The sequence below is a fragment of the Dysidea avara genome, chromosome 4 (assembly GCF_963678975.1).
Source record: "Dysidea avara chromosome 4, odDysAvar1.4, whole genome shotgun sequence".
Lineage (NCBI taxonomy): Eukaryota > Metazoa > Porifera > Demospongiae > Dictyoceratida > Dysideidae > Dysidea > Dysidea avara.
Genome location: NC_089275.1, coordinates 31,528,089 through 31,551,163, shown reverse-complemented (window position 1 = coordinate 31,551,163; position 23,075 = coordinate 31,528,089). Strand labels below are relative to the sequence as shown.

The 23,075-nt window shown below is 39.5% G+C and overlaps 2 protein-coding genes across 6 annotated transcripts in view; one reads left to right on the top strand and one right to left on the bottom strand.

The window, feature by feature from the left end:
- Positions 1-480, bottom strand: part of LOC136254688 (uncharacterized) — a 38,389-nt gene extending 37,909 nt beyond the window's left edge. The window contains exon 1 of the mRNA XM_066047406.1: positions 262-480. The gene's annotated coding sequence lies outside the window, so the exon portion shown is untranslated. The remainder of the gene's footprint in view (positions 1-261) is intronic.
- On the top strand, positions 322-22,975 carry LOC136254690 (putative beta-lactamase-like 1). Of its 5 annotated transcripts, none has more exons than XM_066047413.1 (12): positions 323-568; positions 646-692; positions 2,088-2,241; positions 5,608-5,745; positions 7,772-7,890; positions 7,935-8,090; positions 9,079-9,213; positions 17,637-17,754; positions 18,750-18,828; positions 20,555-20,695; positions 21,715-21,824; positions 22,491-22,975. In XM_066047413.1, exons 4-12 carry the CDS (start codon positions 5,614-5,616, stop codon positions 22,812-22,814), a joined length of 1,314 nt encoding a protein of 437 aa, XP_065903485.1. In that variant the 5' UTR covers positions 323-568; positions 646-692; positions 2,088-2,241; positions 5,608-5,613; the 3' UTR covers positions 22,815-22,975. The 5 variants fall into 5 exon arrangements, with proteins under 5 accessions (XP_065903483.1, XP_065903485.1, XP_065903486.1 ...); XM_066047414.1 differs by having other exon boundaries at positions 2,059-2,241; XM_066047411.1 differs by having other exon boundaries at positions 322-692; positions 2,059-2,241.
- The last annotated feature ends 100 nt before the right edge of the window (positions 22,976-23,075 follow it).

Genomic DNA, 23,075 nt, shown 5'->3' with positions numbered 1-23,075 from the left:
ACACAGTGTTAACAACCCCATTTTTAGGACTCGTTTATGTAATTTGTCTCATTATTTCATCAATAATGATGGTTCTCTTTATAAGCTAGCTACGTAACAATATTAGCAACACTGTTCCTCAGTGTTTCACGTATCCAGTATCCTTAATTGGCATCTCAGACGACCCGCTCAATGACGACATTCATTCAGATTTGTCCCGTTCATTTGTGAAGTGGCAATTAAATATCATCTAGCTACTACTACGTACATACATAAACCTACCATACAAAAGTCTTTCTTCTGCTCTACGCTACCTTTCCCTAAAGATCGCCGACACGCCTACTCATTACCTCCTTGTCATGTGATCCACCAATGGAAGAAGCTAATGCGTTTGATTTGTTAACCGGCACTAAAGGAGCCAGAGAACCCCAGGCAAAGTTTGGGGGGGAAGATCGAGACGCTTGCTGTTATAATTTGTATTACGTAAGCACCCTCAACTCAAGACAAGAATGATGAAGCATTTCAGTGGGACGAGCCATTATATCAACTTCCGCCTCGTGACTAGCTCGTGACCTTCAATATCCTTGAGGTAACTAGAAAAGCTCGCTAAGAGCGATAATTCACTGCGGTATCGTTTAATAATGGAGATCCATCTGTGTTTCATAGTACTTGTTATATTGGGGACGGCTGAGGGTAATCTATTCTCCACTAAGGTAAGATGTGTTGAAACCTTATTTTGCAGCTACCTCTTTCCTAAGTCCACTTTATACTGCAGTGACCGTTATATGCATCTTAGCATCTATAATAGAATAAGGTAAATGCGGGTATTTCCGGACAGCGCACAATTCCGGACACTTCGTGTATAGCACCCAAGAATGAATCAACTAGAACACACTTTTCGATTTTTATAATCCCTATAAGAATAGCTATTCACAGCAGAAATTTCAAGGCAATCCGTTGTTTCGTTCCTCGGCTAGCTTGATAAAGGTACAAAAGTGTCCGGAATTGTACGCTGTCCGGAAATACCCGCATTTACCTTAACTATTTGTAGCTATAACGTTAATATGCATTATAGCTACTGTATTTATTGCTTAAACGCTGTAGTTTGTGTGTGTGGACAACGTGGCACAAAATAGGCATATCGATAACCATAGGGCGAGGGGTAGCCAACTCTTGTACACTATCTGAGAAATCCAATTATAAATCCATCGAAATCCATGAAATATTTATTGAAATAGTACAAAAAAAAATGTTTTGAAATGCTTAAATATTGGGGCTCGTACACAATTTAGAAGTTTGCGTGGGCAGCTGGCGACCCCTTGCCATTGGCTGAAGACATGTGCTGTATTTTTCATGCATACAAGTATTAAAGGGTTATATTATGCTTTCTGGCCAGTTGTGCTAATCTCGAAACTCAAACCACATTTTTGGTTCATGCATTTTATTTCTGGTCATTGAAGAAATGGGTAGGATTAGTTTTGTAAAGTTACGTATGTAATCAACCGTGCTGAGGATGCGTTTGTAAATTAATTAGCATTGTTTCATAACAGTACTGTACATATCTATCCATACAGTAACAAAAAAAAATAACAGCACACTTTGATCCACCAGCACAAAGTGCAATATTGTGGCTTAGTTGGATTGTACGATATTCACAAAACAAAAAATTAATGGCCGTGCTGGTGTGGGGACTTTGTACAGGGAGGTATGGGTGACATAGTGTTTCCCTATGATAACATTTATAAATTCAAAGGTGAGGCATTTAGTTCAATGCAAATAAGACTATGTCCAAATTTAAAAATTTCGGTCAGCTTTACTTATTGGAGTGCATTTTGCATCGTCATCGTACATATACTACTTCTTACTTTTATTATCTTTTGGTTCCATGTGTGAAGAACTACAGAAAACATTCATTTTGAATTCTGTGTGCCAAAGTCTCTAAAGCCCCATGGCCATTTTGTCAATTATGGCATCAAATTTCGTCATTGTAGATATTGTCCATTTTGAGCACTCGCTGCACCGTTGTCAATCTAGTTTTAAAATATTTTGTTTTGCTAGTATAATAATTGCTTTCTATAGCACTCATCAACATTTGTTGGTGTTAATAGTTACCTGAGAGATCACAAGGCAGCTGATCCAGTTCCAGTGTGTCCCTACCATCCCAAACCTGTACCACTACCATCACCTCTACCTGACAACATTACTAAAGCACTCAATGATGTGTCTGAAACACTGGAGAAGATATGGTCAAATTCTAGCGTAGTAAGTGTAACACTATTAGTGTTTTGTCCATGAAACCTGTAGTCAATGTCATTGGTACAACTCATACATCTGTGGAGTACATGTGCAGGAAACGGCATGCAAGTAGGGTTGGGTGATATTGAATTTGTGACATGCGATTATTACATGAGTCATTTAATGCGATTATTGCAATATTGCATGTGAAAATGGGTGTAACTAATCACTGGACTGGACTACTGGACTGGAACACTGGACTGGACTACTGGACTGACATATTTTTTGTTTTTACACATTCTGAGGTTGGTTTATTGAGTCTTGCTAGCTAAGGACCTTCAGAAAACTTGCAGTCTGCTACTAAAATGATGAGTATGAGGAGGGTGTAACTAATCACTGGACTGGACTACTGGACTGGAACACTGGACTGGACTACTGGACTGACATATTTTTTGTTTTTACACATTCTGAGGTTGGTTTATTGAGTCTTGCTAGCTAAGGACCTTCAGAAAACTTGCAGTCTGCTACTAAAATGATGAGCCTGAGGAGGGTGTAACTAATCACTGGACTGGACTACTGGACTGGAACACTGGACTGGACTACTGGACTGACATATTTTTTGTTTTTACACATTCTGAGGTTGGTTTATTGAGTCTTGCTAGCTAAGGACCTTCAGAAAACTTGCAGTCTGCTACTAAAATGATGAGTATGAGGAGTGGAGTAAGCAAAAACTGACTTCTCACTACTTGTTATGCTCTACAGCATTTATACACTTCTTAGTATTGTGTTTTGGAGATTGTAATATCTAGCAATAGCTAACCAAAAATCATTTTACTATATTTGTACTACCTATGATACACCCGTAGCCTTAAACTAAATAGCTCAGACCCATGGGACACAACCTATCCTTCCTAAGACTACTGTAGCTAAGTTCGTTCATACATGTAATATATACAAACTCATTGTACAACTGTAGGTATTTTCTGCTATCATGATCAGTTCTTACATGTGCTGGTTGGTGTACTACTACAATATGTGACCAAATTTACAAGCTTGCTACTATCTCCAAGACGTTATTGTTGATTAGCCATAACTAGCACATTCCCTGCAGCATACTGATAAGGAGTATAGGTATATGTACTGTAGAAGAACATAATAAATAGAGATGAAATCACTAGAAGTAGGTTTTTGCTTACTCCACTCCTCACACTCATCATTTTAGTAGCAGACTGAAAGTTCTCTGAAGGCCCTTGGCTAGCAAAACTCAATAAAACCAACCTCAGAATGTGTAAAAACCAAAAATATGTCAGTCCAGTAGTCCAGTCCAGTGTTCCAGTCCAGTAGTCCAGTCCAGTGATTAGTTACACCCATGTGAAAATTGAAACACAACCACATAGTTAGAAAAGTCCATGTGACTGCTTGTTTTCACTGAGAATTAGTTTACAAACACAACTTCTTCACTAACAAGTTAACCACTGACATAGTTAGCAATAATATACACAAACTGTATCAAATATGAGGCCTAGAAGAGACACACAAAATAGATGATAAATGCAATAAATATTGCCCATGTGATAATATGTGACTGGGCCTGTGAAAATAAGGCATGTGGGCACATACAAATGCATACTTTTCCAACATTGATGTGTCATAACCTCATATTCCAGTGTTGGTTGGCCATGAACTTTTCAGCACTTATTAAACATTTGGTTAGCTTTAACACACAAGTAAAATATTCTATTCCAGTACTGAGATATGAGATGTTATGAAGGTACAGTTTGTGGCCACATGCCCCATTTTCGCAGGCCTAGTCACATATTGCGAAGGCAAAATACATGCGATAATGGTATTGTGAGCACTTGCTTAGGAGGTGATATTGGCGATTTATTGAAATATTGCCCAACCCTACATGCAAGCATTGTTTCATGCAAGCTTTTCATTGTGCATTGATGGAAATTGTCTGTCCATTAAATTTGGTATGAATTTTACGAAATTAGCTTTGGGACCCAGAGTTTTCAGGTCTTATAATTATTTACTGTAATATATAGTAGAGGTCAGACTTATTGGGATTTGTCCTTATTATGGAGGTTTTTTTTCTATTGTGTCCTAAGTTAGGGAGATTGATAAGAGGTGCTGTTATAATTAATGTATGTACAGTATGTACTGTCGTCCACCATGACAGGGTTGACAGCACGTATTCCAGTGGTGGATACAGGGGGGTTGCAATGACTTCAGCTGAAACTCCTTCTGAAACAGTGCTCACGCCCCAAATTTACTTCAAGTAGGTGATAAAATCCCCGAGAAGTATACTTAACGTATAATATTGGGACTTTGTACCATCCAAAACTTCATACATTTGCCTTTGAAATCACTGAAAATACCCGTCATGGTGTGTTTAAACGTTTTAAGCACCTCTAAAAAAAATGAGTACAAGTGCTGTTTGCTTCAAATTGTTCTGCAAAGGCCTGGAATGGTAAGATTCAACTGTGAAACAATGTTGTGAAGTGATTTTTGCTGATTCATTGCCAGCTAGTTAGCTACTAGGCCACTGCGCTATATCAAGACTCAGTTAAAATTCAGCTTAACAGCCCCAGCTGGACTCTATGCATTTCTCAGCCTGAGATCACAATTATTGAACCTGAGGCCCCCTCTGGCAATTTCTAGATCCACCACTGTATTCTACACCAGAGTGGATTATAACGGTAGGCCATCAGACATTTACCGACCAATTAGCTCAAAGACCACCCAATTACCTACTCAAGGATGACCGACTGGTATCCGCTAGAAAAGATCAATGTACTCTAATAGAACAGTCAGCTACTCTATTAGAGCAGTTGAAAAGCTTTTATAAAGGTGTACCTAAAAGGCTCAAAAAGCGAAAAAAGTTGTTTGACTCGGGGAATTGACCATCAATGAAGTACAATCTGCACCATTCTACCACACGCTCATACACCTGTTTCAGTGGTTTCTAAAGGGGTTTTAAATGTCCTGCAGTTAATTAAAACCATAATACAAACATCAAATTGGATAATTTCATATCAAATCATCATAATGTTATTATTACAGATTTATATGTATGCGGTTTAACAACGTAACAGTGCATGGCTGCTGAAGGAGCTTTGGGTATCAAAATACTCACATCCAAGCTTTGAAAATCCTTTTTTCACGGGGTTTGTCACAACTTGGCATGCTTACGCATGCTGCTAAGCATTGCCATACAATGTCAGATCATGTCAGATCATGTCAGATCAACTTTGACTTTGATCTGACATAATGTCAGATCAACAAAGACTAGTTATAATCCTCTCTGTTCTACATGCATACACACAAATTCAGAGACCTTAAATTTACATTTTTACGTACATGTTATAATATTTTCACTTATTTTACTAGCCTGGAATGGTAGCAGCAGTTTCATATCGTGGAGAGATATTGTGGTCTAAAGGATATGGTGTGATTGATAAGAAGTCCACAACTGTTCCAGGCAGTGATACAATATTTCGAGTTGGAAGTATTTCAAAAGTTTTTGCAGTAAGAGCAGCAAGCAACAGCCAATTGTATTGTGTGTGTTTCCAAATATCACACCACTTTTGTTGGTGTGATTAGTGATAACACCATTACTGTGTGGTTAGGCTGTTTCTATGAAGGGTGAAGAGTTGCTCAACAGGGAATTCCATGGTTATGTAGCAGATCGGTGTACAGGGAACAAGTGTACACCCCCTCTCTCTGTTAATGTAGCCCTACATTACTAAATATATTCATATTCAAACAAAACAACTCAAAGGCAAATCCAACAGGGATTATAGGTAGCAATTGGCCTCTCTTCCATAGTTTCTGACCAAAGAAATTTTTAAAGATAATAGTCTAATAGCACAGTCAAATACTCGGTCATCGAATGGAACACAGGAAATCCTCCACGTCCAAGTATTTCAGAAAGTTTCTAGTAGGCTAAGCAGTGTGTGTGTGTGTGTGCATGTGTGTGTGTGTGTGTGTGTGTGTGTGTGTGTGTGTGTGTGTGTGTGTGTGTGTGTGTGTGTGTGTGTGTGTGTGTGTTACTGTAGTACAATTCTGTTAATTGGGGACCTGGTGTCAACTGGGGAAGCAGCCTACTCAACTGTATAACATCAATAGGCACCTGGAGAAGCAAAGAAGCAAATACCAACTGTCCATAAGGTCTATCTAGGTGGGACCTTGGGTGTTCACACCTTCACCAGTGGGATATGGTACTGTCTTCTGCAGGTGATTAGTTCTGCTCTGGAAGGATTTATCTGCACTGACTTGTAGCACCTGAGTAGTGTACAGGTGTCCCAGTGCTGGCTCACTAGATAGGCATGACCATGTCAGCACGGTAGCCGAAGGCCTTGCTTTTTGTTAGTATTATATTGTTTGAAAACTGAATTAGCAGAACCTACTAGTAACATTAATGTTCAGTCTTCTGCCTACACAAGTTGATTACAAAACTGCATGCATGCGTACACAACAAATATATTGGTAAAGTGTACTCAACAAATAAGCACTAGCATATATCATGTGACCGAATTTTGGAAAATCATTCATATGGACACATTTGACACCATTGATCAAATAATATGGTGTAAATCCACTTGTCAAGTATTTTGATCAACTCTCGATTCCTTGAATTACAATAAAGTTTTTTTGAGAAATAGTTTTAAAACTGGACCCTGCACTAAGCAGAATCATACTAAACACTAAGATTCTAATTACTTCATGAACATTCATATGGGTGATTTTCCAAAATTCGACCACCTATAGTGCTTGCTATCAACTAGTTTTTGTGTACCTAAAAATCAAATGCCATTGCATGCAGATACACATCAGTTTCCAATCAATCATAAGTCAGAGTTACAATAGTCAAATACACATGCTGTACAATATGTATTTACAAGTCAAGTTGTGTTGTACCTGCTAATGTAGTGATGTAAATGTGGCTAAATTTGTGTGATGTTTTAAAATTGCATACTAGGTAGAGTTACATACATACATACTGTACATAGCATTGCAGGGATGGATCCAGGAGCTGGCAAGGAGAGGGCACAAACAGGCTAAGTTGTAGGTGGTTGGGGAGAGTAGATTCTCTTGTTATAGTTGCTGTATTTTTTAAGCAGCAATGATCACTCCTTAGTAGGTTGATTTTTGTCATTGTGTCCTTTGCAGATGATTGTGAAATCTTAAAAGCTGTTTAAAAGGCTATGTCAGTCTTAAACACCAGCCACAAGATAATTATTTTGGAGGCACTTAGTAGTACGAAGGTGCTGGGTGACAGTTTGACAGCTGTTTTAACTTTACTTTCAAGTGACTTTGCAATAATTAGTGATAACATGCAGTTTTATATAAATTGATTTTGGTCTGACAACTATATGACAAGGTGTGTAGTATTCTATCAAAAGAAGTATAGTTAGCTATATGCGGTCTCTTTCACTAAGGGGGGGGGAGGGAGGGGGCATTTGCCCCAAATGCCCCATCCTGGATCCACCATTGCATTGTAGCACCATATACTGTAACATGCACAGCCTGTGTACTGTACATATGTTTATAGGTACTGACAGTATTCCAGTTGTTAGAAAGAGGTCACATCAAGTCTTTGGATGATCCCCTTTCTGACTACTGTCCATCATTTTCAATGAAGAGTACCTTTGATACTGTTGTGACACTAAGGTACACACAACCCGCCTAATTAAAACTATTTATACATCTTACAGACAGGTTATGGCAGATATGTCTGGGTTACCTGGTAATCCACCTTGCTACCTTAATATTTTTACTAAAACTCTATGCCCTGATGATACACATACAATACTGTCAAGGCTGAAGGAACAGTACTTAACAGCACCACCTTGGACTAGACCCTCATACAGGTGAGGTTTTCAGTAATGTCCTAATTTTTGTGTGGGTGGAATAGTTAACCCTTAAACCTGCATAGAACTTTGGAGAATGTCTGTTTACACAATGCAGCATGCGTCAATTGCAGCCTGAGTTTAAGCATCAAGAATGTTTCAGAAAGTCTAAATCCCAAAGCTTGTGTACTGAGGTTGTGCAGCCTCGTCCATGGATTGCAATTGGCTAGAATCAACAGAAGTATCTTGCTGTTCTGACTGCATCCATCAATTCTTGTACAATCTATTAATACATAAACCAATAGATAGTTATTAGGATGGCTTAGCACACAGTAGCTGGCTAGCAGTCGAAACAAGTGGAATTGTAGTAATTTGCACTAAAATGAATTTAGTATTTTACACCAAAATATATCCTTATAGACTATGGTATATGATGAAGCTCCATACTCTGCTAGTTTTCACCATTTGCACACACATTAGCAGTGACCCCATCAAGCCCTCTGCATTTCTCCTTAGGCCTGTGCATACGTACTGTAAGTACATAAAACAGTCGTATAAATATACGGTATGTAATATAACTTGGATTTCTTGTGTTTTTGTTTTTTTTGTGTTTTTTTTTTTGCAATGAGTTTTAAATTGTACTAATGCATGGTATTGTTGTAGTTTTGCAATAAGATTGGTTATCCCAGAAACAAGTCACATACAGATGCAGTAGCTATCTATAGTTTGTACTTTTAGAGTAATAATATTTAAACAGTGTATCTCTTGTGATGCACGTATGTTCGAGCAGCTCAGCAAATTAAATATTGTGGTACTAGTTCTCTTGATCACTTCAGTATACAAAGTTTGTATGTAAGCATGCACTATTTGTATATGTTAAAGCATAGCCGCGAGTGCTATATGAAAAATAAAGTACGAGGCGCGAGGCCGAGTACTTTATTTTTCATATAGCACGAGCAAGGCTATAAATTATTGATAATGATATTAAATTGTTCTCAATGACTTGTAGCAATCTAGGTTATTCTTTGCTGGCACGGTGTGTTCTTGAAAAGTTTGATCCACAAGCCACTTACGAGAATTATGTGGAGAAGAATATTCTTGAGCCACTGAACATGGCCAGTACTGGATTTGATTATACTGACAGGTTTGTATTGTATAGGGTATGTGTGTCACATTTGTTACTTCCATTTTGTAATGTAATTTTAAATATAGACTAGGTATTAGATTCATAATTAACCATTGTTCTAACTCTTTAGCATGTATAAAATTCTTTCCCATCCCATAAAATAGTAATATGACAATTTCCAGAATTGTTCCTTCCAGGAAAGTAGGTAAACCCATGAAAAAGGCACAGCCATCAAAAACCAGCTAGCGGCAGCACTATCAAGAATTTTATACTGTGTGGTTTTGTAATTTTGTTAAGTGTATAGTACTTAGTAATCAGCAATGGAATCATATGACTGCTTTATTAGAATGCAGCATGTTTTGGTGCTTGGTTTTGATACTGTAAATCCATGACCTTTCCATACCATTACTGAATGTTTGTACTACCGAAGTCTACAATGAAGTTCAGCTAGTTTTCATTAATTAACACACTTGCAACTAGAGTATAATAATTATGTCTTAGCTGCATGACATTCTACCATCTGACAATCACGACTCATGTGTTGGGATTGGGTATACATGTAATAGTTAGTTACGCTTCGAAGGTTTGAGTGCAACATTCGAAGCTTTGGTGAACAATGTACGTATGTAGCTATAGCTACAGTTAGCTAGATATTATGCAGTTGGCATAATTTTGAGGGTATTGTAGCTGAATTCATTACACAATAGTCATCGTTCTAGCTCCCTTTGGCAATGGAATTTCTCATGTTGACACTATTATTCGTCTAACAAGATATGGCAGCAGAAGAAAACACACAACAAGATGTAGCTGCTGTTAAAACACCTTACAGCAGCACACAACTCACGAATGTTCTTCCTCTATAGCTTGTCCCATCTGTACTTTGCAACTATCAGTGGGCATGGTCACTTGTGAGGTGCGAGCTAATTAATTTGTCAGACACCTAATGGCTTCACGTACAACCACCTTCCATTACTTTCCAGTGTCTTAAGTGTAACTGCCCACAGCAAAACTTGTTCATGATATGATGAGCAGTCGGATTCTTGCAGTCTTCTGTTCACCAATATAACTAGGTTGCGCATGTGAAAAATCCAAACTTTGCTTATGTCATTCAAATAATGCACCCTTCGAACCATTTAATGAACACAGTACATTGGTTTATGCACTAGTAATAGTGTGCAAAGTTCTGCACTATTGTAGCAAGGTGGGTTCTTTTCTTTGCTATCCAAGAATGTCATGGTGTTATAGTTTTATCACCAGCTTAATTGCTATAATATAATATTAACAATCTTACCAGTACTTCTTTCCAACCACCTTATGGAATGGGCATGGGGCTGCCCGCATGCCACCCAACTGCCCCCGAGCAATTATACCTTATCAGCCAGCCCCACGCCAACCTTAAGGCGGTTGTACTAGTTGACATGCACCAAATATCACACACTAGGTACGACAAGCTACACACATACATGATTATTAATCACAATGGTATCAATACACAAGAAAGGCTCACCTTACCAGCAAACTATGTACGATTACCTCCGTTATTAAACAAAGAGAGAAAGCAGGATGGCGGCCTGTCCCTTTCCAACCATCCGCCCCCGAGCTATGCATACAATACAGTCAGGCGACCATCCAATCCTCCCTTTTAAATGTACCTGTAATATTGAATCATGCACATGCGACAATTCACTCTAGTCAAGCCTACCAAGTAGCTAAACAAAGAAGCCAGTTTAGTGGTCTAATTTGGGTGATAACTGGGCAACTGAGGGGGTCACGGGATCGCAGGTCAGCAGGTACCGAGCCGCAGTTGAAGCACATGCATTCACATGTAGAAGCAACAAACCAAACTTGTCTTGAATAACATTAACTGTGGCAATGGTGAAAGTTATGCAGCAGCATGCATCAGTGCTCTCCAGTATGAGCAGCCATGAACATTTATGTAACAGTTAACAATAGCTATCATGCAATAACAGCCACGACACTCATGCAACAGGACCTCAATACAAAGCAACAAGTAACATGCACGCGGTGGCATTCTTAGAGCAGCAGATAACAAGCACGCAGCGGCACTCTTGGTACAGCCGGCAAATAACAGGCACGCAGCTGCACTCTCGGTACAGCAAACAGCACGCACGCACGCACGCACGCACGCACGCACGCACGCAGCAGCACTCTCAGTGCAGCAAACAACATGCACGCAGCAGCACTTTCAGTGCAATCATATCATGTACGCAGCAGCACGCTCTGTGAAATAATAACATGTACGCACCAACACTAATAACATGCACGCAGCAGCACTCTCAGTGCAGTGGGCAGCATGCACCATCCATCCGCAATAAATATTCATGTGATGATACTTAGCATGCTTCGAGTTCTAACAGGCATGCAAGTTAAACCGCTGATACGCAATAAGCAACGGGTAAAAGTTGTTGTCCAAGTCAAGTACACAAGGCTGTGATCATTACACACGCAAACAGTTCAAGGCTATTTGGTTAAAACTTGCCCAAATTTTCTTTGCCCAAATTAGTTTCAGTTTCCTATAAATTTACTTCCCCCAGTTGCCCGAGTATTCATCCTCTACACGCAGCGCCAAGGTTATATTTTATATTAGTTTATGTATTTATTTTTAATTTTAACATTGGATAAGCAGTGGTTAACAGAATGTACATTTATGTTAACAAATACTAGCATATGGTGTGTCAGTTTAGCTGGTTAATGTGTCAATGCATACAGTCTGGGTCCCATTCTGGTTGGTTGGATGCGTCCGTATGAGCTAATAATCGGTGAATAGCTGGAGTTCTTGAAGGTTGGCAGTGAATATAAGACAAGTAAGCGTTGCTTGACCAGCGTCCAAGGCTTTTAATCATCCATGTTGGAAGGCCGGCAGCTGCTGTGGTGGTAGCAGCACCTATTCTAAAGCTATGTGATGCATACGTAGTCCATGTAATTAAGACCAGCCTGTGAAAGGAGCTGTCGAATTACTCTAGTGACTGCTGGACGGGACAATGGAGTAAACCTGCCGGCGTGATATAGAAAGGCATTAGGTGGTGTGCTGGTGACAGAATCCTTATATTGTTTGAGTGCCTTAAGTGGGCAGGTAGATGAAGTAGTTTTAAAAATGTGTACAGTGTGGCCTCGTCTGAATGGATCGGTCTTTGATTGGTGTAGAGTAATTGACATTTGTTCTTCATCATAAGTTACATCATCCCAGCGGAGGTTAACATATTCGCTTGCTCTGAAAAAGCCATAAAAGGCTATAGTGAATGCTGACCACAGCATAAGCTTTTCCTGGAATGTGTAAGAGGACTGGCGGAGCTGCTCCTTTAAAGTGCGTAGGATGTTGAGGGTAATTGGTAATCTGTTCCGCTGGTTATCGCCCTGATGACGACGAATGCCTCTACAGACTAGTTGCAGGAGGTTATCTCTTGTAGGATCTTGATAACCGTTCTCAATATGGTCAAGGCGAATAGCTGCCAAGTACACTTTAATGGTCTTATAAGAGATGTGGCGAGCTTCATGTACACAGAAGTATTGTAGCGTTAGAGAAGATGCTGGGTGGGTGTGGAGATTGTACTGGTCACAAAAGGCGTGGAACTTTGTGAGGCCTGCACTGTACGTACGTCGTGTTGATTGGGCAACTCCATGATACCGGCATTGCAGGAGGCTCGCATGAAGGTCTGTGTCGGCCATGCAGGGGTGCTGTCCGGCCTCGGGTTGGCTGTTGGGGCTAGTTTCCAGAACCGGTCCATCTGAAAACGAGATAATGCGTCTGCGATATCATTACAAACACCGGGGACATGTACTACACATACATTCAATTGGTGGTGCACTGCACAAAAGTATAACAGTCTTACTAAGGCCATAGTGTGTGCAGCACGAGTTGACCCCTTGTCCCAGATGTCCACAACTGATTTGTTGTCGCAGTGAAATAGGATTTTACGACGCGACCAGAATGAGCCCCATGCTTGTACAGCAGATACTATGGCAAACATTTCCTTCCAGGTGATATCCATCTGTTGCTGGGCAGGCGTCCAACAAGCTTGCAGCCATCTGCCCGACCAGTATGCCCCCCAGCCACATGCTCCTGAGGCGTCTGTATAGAGGTGCAGTGTTGGTGATGGTGTCCATTCATTTTTCAGGATGAGGCTTTTCCCTGACCATTTGGGTAAGTAGTCAATCCACCATTGGATATCCAGTTGTGCTTCAGTGGTTAAAGGGATGTGATGATTAAGTTTTTTCACCGTAGTGCTCAGGTCGATCATTCTACGGAGAAACATTCTACCCGCAGGGAGAACTTTGCAGCAAAATGATAGTTTACCGATGACTGAAAGCAGCTCCTTTTTAGTGCAGCTATCTTTATGGGTCATCCAATGAAGTTCATGAAGGAGATATAGTTTCTTTTCAGGTGTTATGCTAGCTTCCATAGTAACTGTGTCTAACTGAATTCCTAAAAATGTTAAGGTGGTGGAAGGGCCTTCCACTTTCGACATCTTAATGGGTGCATTGATCTTGTCACACAATGCAAACATAGCTTGCAGGTTCTGCTTACACACTGGAGAGTCGACGGGGCCGGCAGTAAAGAAATCGTCAAGGTAGTGAAGTAAATGTTGAACGCCTTATGTGTGCTGTAAAATCCAGTGAATAGAAGTTGATAGTTCATTGAAGATGTGAGGGGCAGACCTAAGTCCAAAAGGTAAACATGTGTCTACATAGAATTGGTGACGCCAGCAGATTCCCAAAAGGTTCCAGTCTTTGGGTCTGACAGGGATGAGCCGGAATGCATTTTTAAGTCTATCTTACTCATGAGAGCTCCAGGTCCTAACGTGTTGATAATTCTATATGCGTCGTCTATGGTGCAGTAAGATAAGGAATATAACGATGGGTCGATGAAATCATTAATACTAAAATTTTGCGGTGCCGATAAGTGATAAATAATTCGCCACCCTCCGTCATGTTTAGGCACAAGGCCTAAGCCAGAAGTGCGAAAGTTCGGGAGGGGTGGGTGTTGGAAAGGTCCAAGAATACGTCCTGCTTTACACTCCTCAGTGAGGGTGGTGTCAATTACTTTAGGCTGCTGAGATGCAGATTGTAGATTGGTAGCAAAGTAGGTAAATTGAGGTCCTTCGTAGCCGATTGTACAGCCATGTCGTAGATTATTGATAAGTCGCCTGACAAAGGCTTTGTTAGGATGGTTGCTTAATTCACGTTCAAGAACAAACGGTCGTAAGGGAGTCCACGGTAGTGGCTTATTGATGCCTGGGCTGCCTGCGGGAGAGACAGCTCCTGACCGGGTGGTCGCCTCCGCAGTAGTCACATTTATGGAGGTAATTGCAGTATGGGCGGTGGCAGACTGCATTGTTGTAGTCGTGGCAAATTGGCGGCTGCAGCTGGGCCCTTCTCGGGTGAGATGGGTTCCCTGGGGCTCGCCGTCTAGTTCCTGATCCGGTATCTGAAGTTCCCGCGTTTGAAATTCCAATGCTTGAAGATGACGGACGAAAAGGACATCTGTCAGGGAAATGGTTAGTGGCGCCACAATGGGGGCATGGCCAACGTTGTGATTGCATGGCTTTCGAAGTCATGCATTCCAGCCACAAATCTGTGTCGCGGATATCCCACCTAAGGGATGGGTCATTTGCAGCTTTGGTACGGAACTTTACATCATAGTTGAGCCATTCTGATATAGGGTGATCGGAGTTGGCTGAAGTAATAATGCACTGGTACCGTATTAATTCTGCCACGCAAGAAGGATTGAAAGCTGTGCGGACCGATAGGTATACATTCCAAGCCTCCATCCAACTAGCAAAGGAGGATATCCGTTGTGAGGAGGTGCTATGAGGAACGGCTGGCTGTACTGTAAATGAGTCGTCGTCAGAATTCAATCGAAGTGTGACTGATTGCTGGGACAAGGGGTTATGTGTACTAAACATTGATTTGGATAGCAGACTTGCAAAATCAATGTACTCACCTTTGGCGATTTTATCTCTGACTCTAGTTGGGATAACCGGTAGCTGAGTCCTGGTGAGGTTGACTGGTGGCATAGGTGATGGCAGGGTAGGCAGAGCAGGTGTGATTGTCGGTAGTGAGGTTCTAGCAAATGTGGCACTAGGTGCTAAAGTAGCTGATGCTACTGCAGTAGTGGGTGTAGCCATTTGAATTGGAGCTACCATGGTGGTGTGAGTTGGCCCCGATGCAACAGACAAGTTATCATCATCAACAGTGTTACCCTGGTTTCTTGCAGTTGTGGTTTGATGTTGCTGAAGATAGGTGGCCAGCTGTTCGACAAGTTGTTGTGGCAGGGCCAGAGCGCCAGAATGTGTGGATTGTGTGGTGGAATTTGCTGGTTGAGCATTGGAATTCGTTGTATGGGTAACAGAAGTTGTTGATTGAGAGCCCACAGATCCATTAGTATTTGCTACAGAGGTGGTTGTTTGTGAGCCAGCAGCACTCGCAGGATTGGTATTTCCTGGTTGAAGTGAAGACAAATGATTGTGGAGGCGGTCTACTAACACAGCCTTGTTTCCTGTTGTAGCCAAATGGTAATGCTTAAGGTGTGACCTCAGTGCGTTTACCGTCAACGCTGCCAGTTGAGGCTTGGGAGCGCCTACTAGGGTGTAAGGCTCGGTTACAGGGAGGTCCTGAGATTCGCGCTGGGTCGCTGGCATTACAATAATGAAGTTACTACAGGTGTGAACAACAAATTCAAATGACACAACACAAACAAAACGGACTTACGTACTTGGAGCGTAGACAACGTTGGGTATGTATCCTAGTTGTGATTGCGGCTGAGTTCAGCTGTTATTGGCGGCGGAACTTTCGCGGTCCAACAAAATCCACAATATTATTAGCGACAGGCTTTCTCACAATTTCAGCGACGGGTAGTAGCTATCCCACAGGGTAATACGCCAGCAGCAATTCCGTTCCAGAGAATTTCTAAGCTTGCGATTTTTTCACACTTCAGGCAACGTGGCGGTTCACGAGATACAGCGCATCATGTGAGCTTGGGTTTAGATTTGAATCTCTCTTAGCGCCTGATAATTTCCAGCTACTCTTAGCGCCTGATGCACCGGGTATGTTAACTTCAATTTATTGTTATAATAAATTACATGATAACTTATTGTACAGTATATACTGTATGTACATACATACGTACATACAGTTAATGTGTTTCAGACTACAATACACCCTGTAAATGTATGTACTCTTTTTGGATATCTTATGCTCCACCTTGTTTTTTAATATACTCCACGCCTTCAGACATATTATGCTCAAAATCGATAGTACACATTCCTAATATGTGGTGATGTAATGGTATTATAAATTATGTCACGTGAGCATGCACGGTTGCCATGGCACTAGTATTATCACGAATGATCCAGTTACTTTTATCAGTGCTACATCACCAACAGCCATGAAAGTGGTATCTAATTTGAGTGTTAGTAATAGTTGTAACATGAGCATGTGTGATTTCATGAAATATACACACAAGCACAAGGGCTGCAGGTCCAAGTGTGTATGCGTATACTTTAGGCATCATGTCATAACTATACAGTATTTCACTTGAATGACTCACCTGCAAGTGTGGAAAACTGCAACATGCTTCATGTGTGTATTTAAATGGATGGGGTCATGTAAATTTTAATTATGATTAACATACACAAGAACAATGACAAGGCATTGCTTAGGCCAAACATAAGTGTATCGATACAAACATGTAAACTCTTCAATTGTGGGTAAACAATTAAGTACAGAAAGGTACATATTACTAGCCATGAATAAACTAAATACAATGCTAATGCCAAATTGTTTCAATAAAACACAAGTACACAGCTACAGGTTAGCTCAGCTCACCTTTATAAAACTAAACCCACAATCAATCCTGTGAAGTGTCACTATATTAAAGCAGTGGAGAAAACACTATTTTATCAAAGAACTCTGGTGATTTCTGGGAATGTATTAACGAAAAATGGAGGTACATGTAGTATATCAAAAATATACTCCCTCCTAGGAGAGATATATTTTTGATATGCTACCCTTGTTTCTCATTACTGCAATCCTAAGCAATCCTAAGCACTAATAGCAGTGATATATTATAGTGTTTAGACTCTATTTTAACTTTTCCATCTCACTTCACATGGAAGAGAAGGTGTTATAAGGGCACAATGTGGAGTCCATGGAATTTATAAACCCTTAGTAGCATCCTCACTTCACTTGTGCTCTACAGATTCAGGCCTTTCAGGCCTTTGGGTCCTGTATAGCTGTTCTTTATGATTAGAGCACAAGTTTTGTTAAAAGTTGCTCTGTATCAAAACGTAGCACAATACAAACTAACTTGGCATTATTGACTTGTATTAGTACAGTACACGTATAGGCTGTGTATAATAGTTTAATATCTACGTATGTATTGTGATGGTTCTTACTGACTGACTGACTTACAATTTTGACAGTGTCAAATCAAGAATGGCTACTGGTTATAATACTGATGGTAGTGAAGATCCTCTTCTAAACTTGGGATGGGCAGCACCAGCTGGACAAATGTATTCTACTATAAATGATCTGATGAAGGTATGCTGGATAGTGTTAATGGGAATCTTGCTGATAAGTGCTAGTGCTGTACAATTCATTAATCGGATGGCTGCAGGTTTGAAGCTGCTTAGGTCCAGTCATAGATGTTTTCTCCTTTCTCCATTCTCCACCATTTCAAAGACAGTTTCTGTAACAACTTTATATAGGCTGTAGGACCAGGTGTCCTACAGACCTTCAGCACTTGTGCTGTAAAGCCTTAGTAAATAAATATATAAAATTTTGTATCTACCTACAGTGTACATTACAGTGCACATATGTGACCCAGTCTGGGAAAATCGGGCTCATCGCCTATTTAAAAGTATTGAGAAACGCCGGTTTTAAGTATTTAGTGTGTTTTAGCTCGCCAATGGTTGAAGCTATGTGTACCAAATTTTCACACGTTTTACACCAATTCCTTACCTTCCAGAGTATCCACTGTGCAAGTAGCCAACAACTATAGTTTTTAAACCGAGGTTGACTGTATCAGGCGAGCTGCAAATTGGGTGGGAGGCGGGGGCCCTGGAAGGCAGGCAAGATGGTGTTCAAAAAATGAAAAGGAAGGCCAAGGGATGGATTAGGCCAAGTTTTGGGCCACTGAGGTCTCAAAACTGGCTAAAATGAAAGGAAATTCACAGCAGAGGTACTTATTCAACACCACAGAGCTGTACAGCCACATACAGTCATCCCCAGACTGACCAGAGCTCCATTGAGGCCCCACACCACACGTACGGATCGCCACTGGGCTTGGGAAAAGCAGCCAGCAAAACCAGACCACTCAAGTCTAGCTGATTTTGATTGTGGAATTAGATAGTTTATTCATGTAGCTTTGTGTCCTGGGTGAAAAATCAAATCTGCAGACGTGGGCGATAAGACCGGTTTTCTCACATATATACATACTATTATGTGCTATCTGTGATAATGGATAAATATTATGCTGTACGTATAGTTGTATACATGCTGTTGTATGTATGATTAAATACATAGTTATTCTACAGTTTGCTCGATTTTTTACTTCTGCTGGACAAGATGGGAAAGTTTTGCGCTCTGACTTTGTGAGGGAAATGATGCTACCAGGTATGGATGTACATATATGCATAGTACAGTGGATCCACGGTTATCTGAACCCCGATGTGTCTCAGGCAATGGTAAAAGTGTTCATATAAGTGAATTGTTCAGATAATTGAAGTCCATACATTTATATACAGAGCTCATTTGAAATGCTCTAATATAACATGTACTCAAAATACTCCAATATAGCTGTTATTTCTAATTTCGGATACACAAGGGTACGGATAAATGAGAGTCAGATAACTGATGGTCTACTGTACATACGCATGTATGTACTGTACATTGATACATCAACTACATGAAAGTTGTGTACATATGTATACGTAGTTGTATATGGGTATCTTGCATATCAAAAATTCATTGCTTTTGTTTTTATTTCACTTGTATGTGCTTTTTATACCTTAGCTATTTTGTTTGTACACGCACATTTGGTTTTTCTGATGCCGATTAATTGGATTGTGCATGCTACCCATTTCCTATCAGTAATAATGATTTAAGAGTAGAACTGGTTTGTGTTTATGTTAGTGAAGCCTTTTGTATGTGATTATTGATATGTGAGTGATTATTACTGTGTACATGATAAGGTACCACATCAAAGATCAATATTCAAGCTACAATCATATGGTATTGATGGTAATGTACTTTTGTGGATTTATAACTTCCTTAGAAACAGGACACAGAGAGTCTGTGTTAGAGGGACATATTCTGCAGTGGCGTACCACACATGAAGTGTTCTGGGCCCAATTTTGTTTATAATAATGATTTATCTGATCATATGCAGAGTTTTTTGTGGACTTTTGCTGATAATACTAAAATTTACCATCCAATTTTAAGTGATGTTGACCATACTATGGTACAAAATGATTTAAATTATTTTATGCAGTGGAATAAGACTTGGCAAGAATCTTTAAACATCCCCAAATGCAAGTATCTGTCACTGGGTACTTCAGTTGGTTCTCCAAGTGGTGGTAGCTACACGCTTACAGTTGACTCTGACAACATAGAAATTCAAAAATGTAGTGAAGAAAGAGATTTAGGTGTTGCCTTTTCAAGTAAGCTCAAATTTTCAAAGCATATCAACCGTTCCATCATGAAGGCAAACAGAATGGTTGGAATAATCAAGCACACCTTTCTCACCTCACCCCAACAGTATTTCGTATATTGTACATCAGCCTTGTTAGACTCCACTTGGATTATGCATCTATAATCTGGAATCCTTACCTATTGAAGGACATTGAAACATTAGAAGCAGTGCAAAGACGTACTACCAAGATGGTTCCAGATTTGAGTAGGTTGACTTACAAGGATAGATTACAAGTTTTAAACTTACCTTCCCTTTACTACAGGCGAAAACGAATGAACATGATAACTACCTATAAAATTATCAGGGGCTTAGTTGAGGTACCACATCAAGATCTTTTTACCATAAGTTGTAACACCACAAGATCTAATGGTTTGAAGTTATATAAGGAAAGGGCCAACACCAACACTAGATTAAATTTTTTTACTAACAGAATAATCAACAACTGTAACACCCTTCCAACTGATATAGTAAATGCTTTGGACACAACTTCTTTTAAGACATTATTAGACATTTATTGGAGAGACAGTAGATTTATAATTATGTAATTTAATTTAATTTGTATGGTTATATAAGACTTTGGTCTTTTTCAGAACCATTAATAATAAATAATAATGAATAAATGTGTTATTGCTCTCTCTCTCTCTCTAGTATTTGTTGATTATGATTTTTTCACCGGGTTTGGTACTCCCTTTGAGATGCTGCTTGAGGGAACATACCTTATTCGTTCCAAAGGTGGCATAGTAGGAGGATTTAGTGGATATATGACCTTCATTCCTGAGCTTGAGCTAAGTATGTTTGTATGGATGTACATATACGCTTATCTACATGTATATAATTTTATGTAGTTGTACAGTACATGCATACGTATACATGTTTTCTTTGTCTGTTTTTATTGTTGTATGACACATTTCTCTTCTGTGGGTGGATACGTACACACACTAGTGTTCTAGAGGGGCTGCTAACATCTTTTCCAACTAAGGGACTTTTTATTGTTGTGGTTGTTGTTTCCAGAGACAAGGTGATTTAACTAGACTTCACCAATTTTGTGGATCTACCAACTTGCCACTAGTTCAGGAGGAATCCTAGAACTCTGCTATCACAGTACACTGTACAGTGAGCAACTACCAAGTACCACACATCTCATTCTTAAAAAAAATAATCACCCTTTTCCATGACTATCGATTGGAAACAATTAAGTACACATACTTAGTCAATAACACTAGTACAATCAAATCATTAAACTTGTCAAATATAACAAAATAATAGTTACTGGGTTAGGTACTTACGTACATACAATAGTATAAGGGAACATTCCATGTATCTTAGAAACAGGACTTCTGTATGTATATTGCCATACTAAAATATCCACTGTACCAGTTGTAGCTAGTGTATCAAAATTGTGTTTAGTATCAACAACAGCAATCCACCATATGATGGTTCACAATCAGAGAGGTGTGATAAGAAAGTTTAAATTCTGGCTACTACATGTATATACTTGGTAGATAAATTTTGGTATGTACGTACAGTACATGCAGTGTTGGGAATAATGCCCTACTTTCGTACATAAGTAATGCATTACAATATGGACTTCTTAGCAGTTTTACTATTCATAGTGTGCTAATATAAAGCAGCGATGTATCAAATAACAAGTACGTATGTGAAAATCTCTACTGTGATCTGTGATTATACTTGTGTGTTTGTGCACTGATGTGCTAAGCTCCTTCTAAATTTCAATTCATGTAAAAGTAAGCATGTGCTTGCAGGTAGATTTATCTGTGGAGGTGACATTGTTTATTGTACATGTATAGGTTATGTTGTTTTATTGAATGGAGCAAATCCCCCAGGCTTAGTGGTGGTCTATCCATATGCTGTGCTCCTTGCACCATTTGTTACCGTTTTAGCTGACATTAGACCAAAGGTTTGTTCTTATAGTGCCCATTCACACAAACATAAAAATGTATGTATGTAGGTACACAGCATATGGTGCATTACTGTTTTTTTTTTACCATCTTCTAGGAAACTGGGAAACTTTTTTCATTACATATAATTACTGAAAATATTCATAAGTGAATCTAGAGTATCTGCATGGCTTTGTCTTGATATAGAGTACAACTTAATCATTACAAGGAGTAAGCTGTTATAACATTTTGTTTCCCGGCATGTACAATGTGTGGAAAAGGTACCTTTTCGCAAACCCAGTCACATTTTTAAATTTCGTTTCTCAAAACATATGTGACTGGGCCTGCAAAAATAGGGCATGTGGGCACATGATTTTTGCCTACTTTTTCAAACTTTCATCACGCATAACTTTTCCTACCGTTATGCTACAGTAATGTCATTTTCAGCACTTAGTCAGCATTTAATTGTCTTTATGATGCAAGTTACAGAATGCAAATATTCCATGCCACTACCAAGATGTGACCTGTAGTGTGACAGCATGTAGTTTGTGCCCACGTGCCCTGTTTTCGCAGGCCCAGTCACATATGCTTGTGCATACTAGGTGAGATTTTGCTGAGGAATCACATACTGTATGTTTGTCACTCTAATACTTACGTAGTATTATCAATGTTTTAAATCTTTGTAGCATCCCCTTCCACCTAACCCAGAGGCATATGTTGGAAACTACACAGATCAGCTTAAGGCTTTTGAGTTTGTGATACTGTTAGTTGACAACCAGTTGGCCATGGGAGTAGTACCATCATATATCCAATATGTTTTCTTATCATATCACGATGAGCTTCTGTTTCAATTGGATCTACCTGATTTATACACTTGTGAATTATATGAGATTATTGGTGTCAATGATCAGTGGTTGTATTTTGACAAGGTTGACAGTAAAACTGGTAAAAGTCCAGGATTTACATTTCCTAGCCTGACAGGAACTGATAAAATCACTAGAATTGATTGATCATAACTAGTTTGATTATGCTGTGCTTCAACTTAAGTTAATAATAATATTTATATGTTTATGCATGTATTTACAGAGCAATATTGTGTATATTACCTGTCGGTATGTACGAATGTCAATTATTCTATTACATTAGTACTGTATGTACCACTTTGCAGTCAGTATGGAAAAGTATGTAGATGTATTATACGTATATTATATAGAATGTGTTACTAATTATACTATTACATATATGTACATAATTGTATTTCAAGGAATTAC

Excerpts from the sequence above, each read along its gene's own strand:
- LOC136254690 (XM_066047411.1), top strand. The coding sequence starts at position 621 with ATGGAGATCCATCTGTGTTTCATAGTACTTGTTATATTGGGGACGGCT. Across the intron at positions 693-2,058 it reads GTAATCTATTCTCCACTAAG|CACTCATCAACATTTGTTGG; the intron begins GTAAGATGTGTT and ends TGCTTTCTATAG. Across the intron at positions 17,755-18,749 it reads CTATAAATGATCTGATGAAG|TTTGCTCGATTTTTTACTTC; the intron begins GTATGCTGGATA and ends GTTATTCTACAG.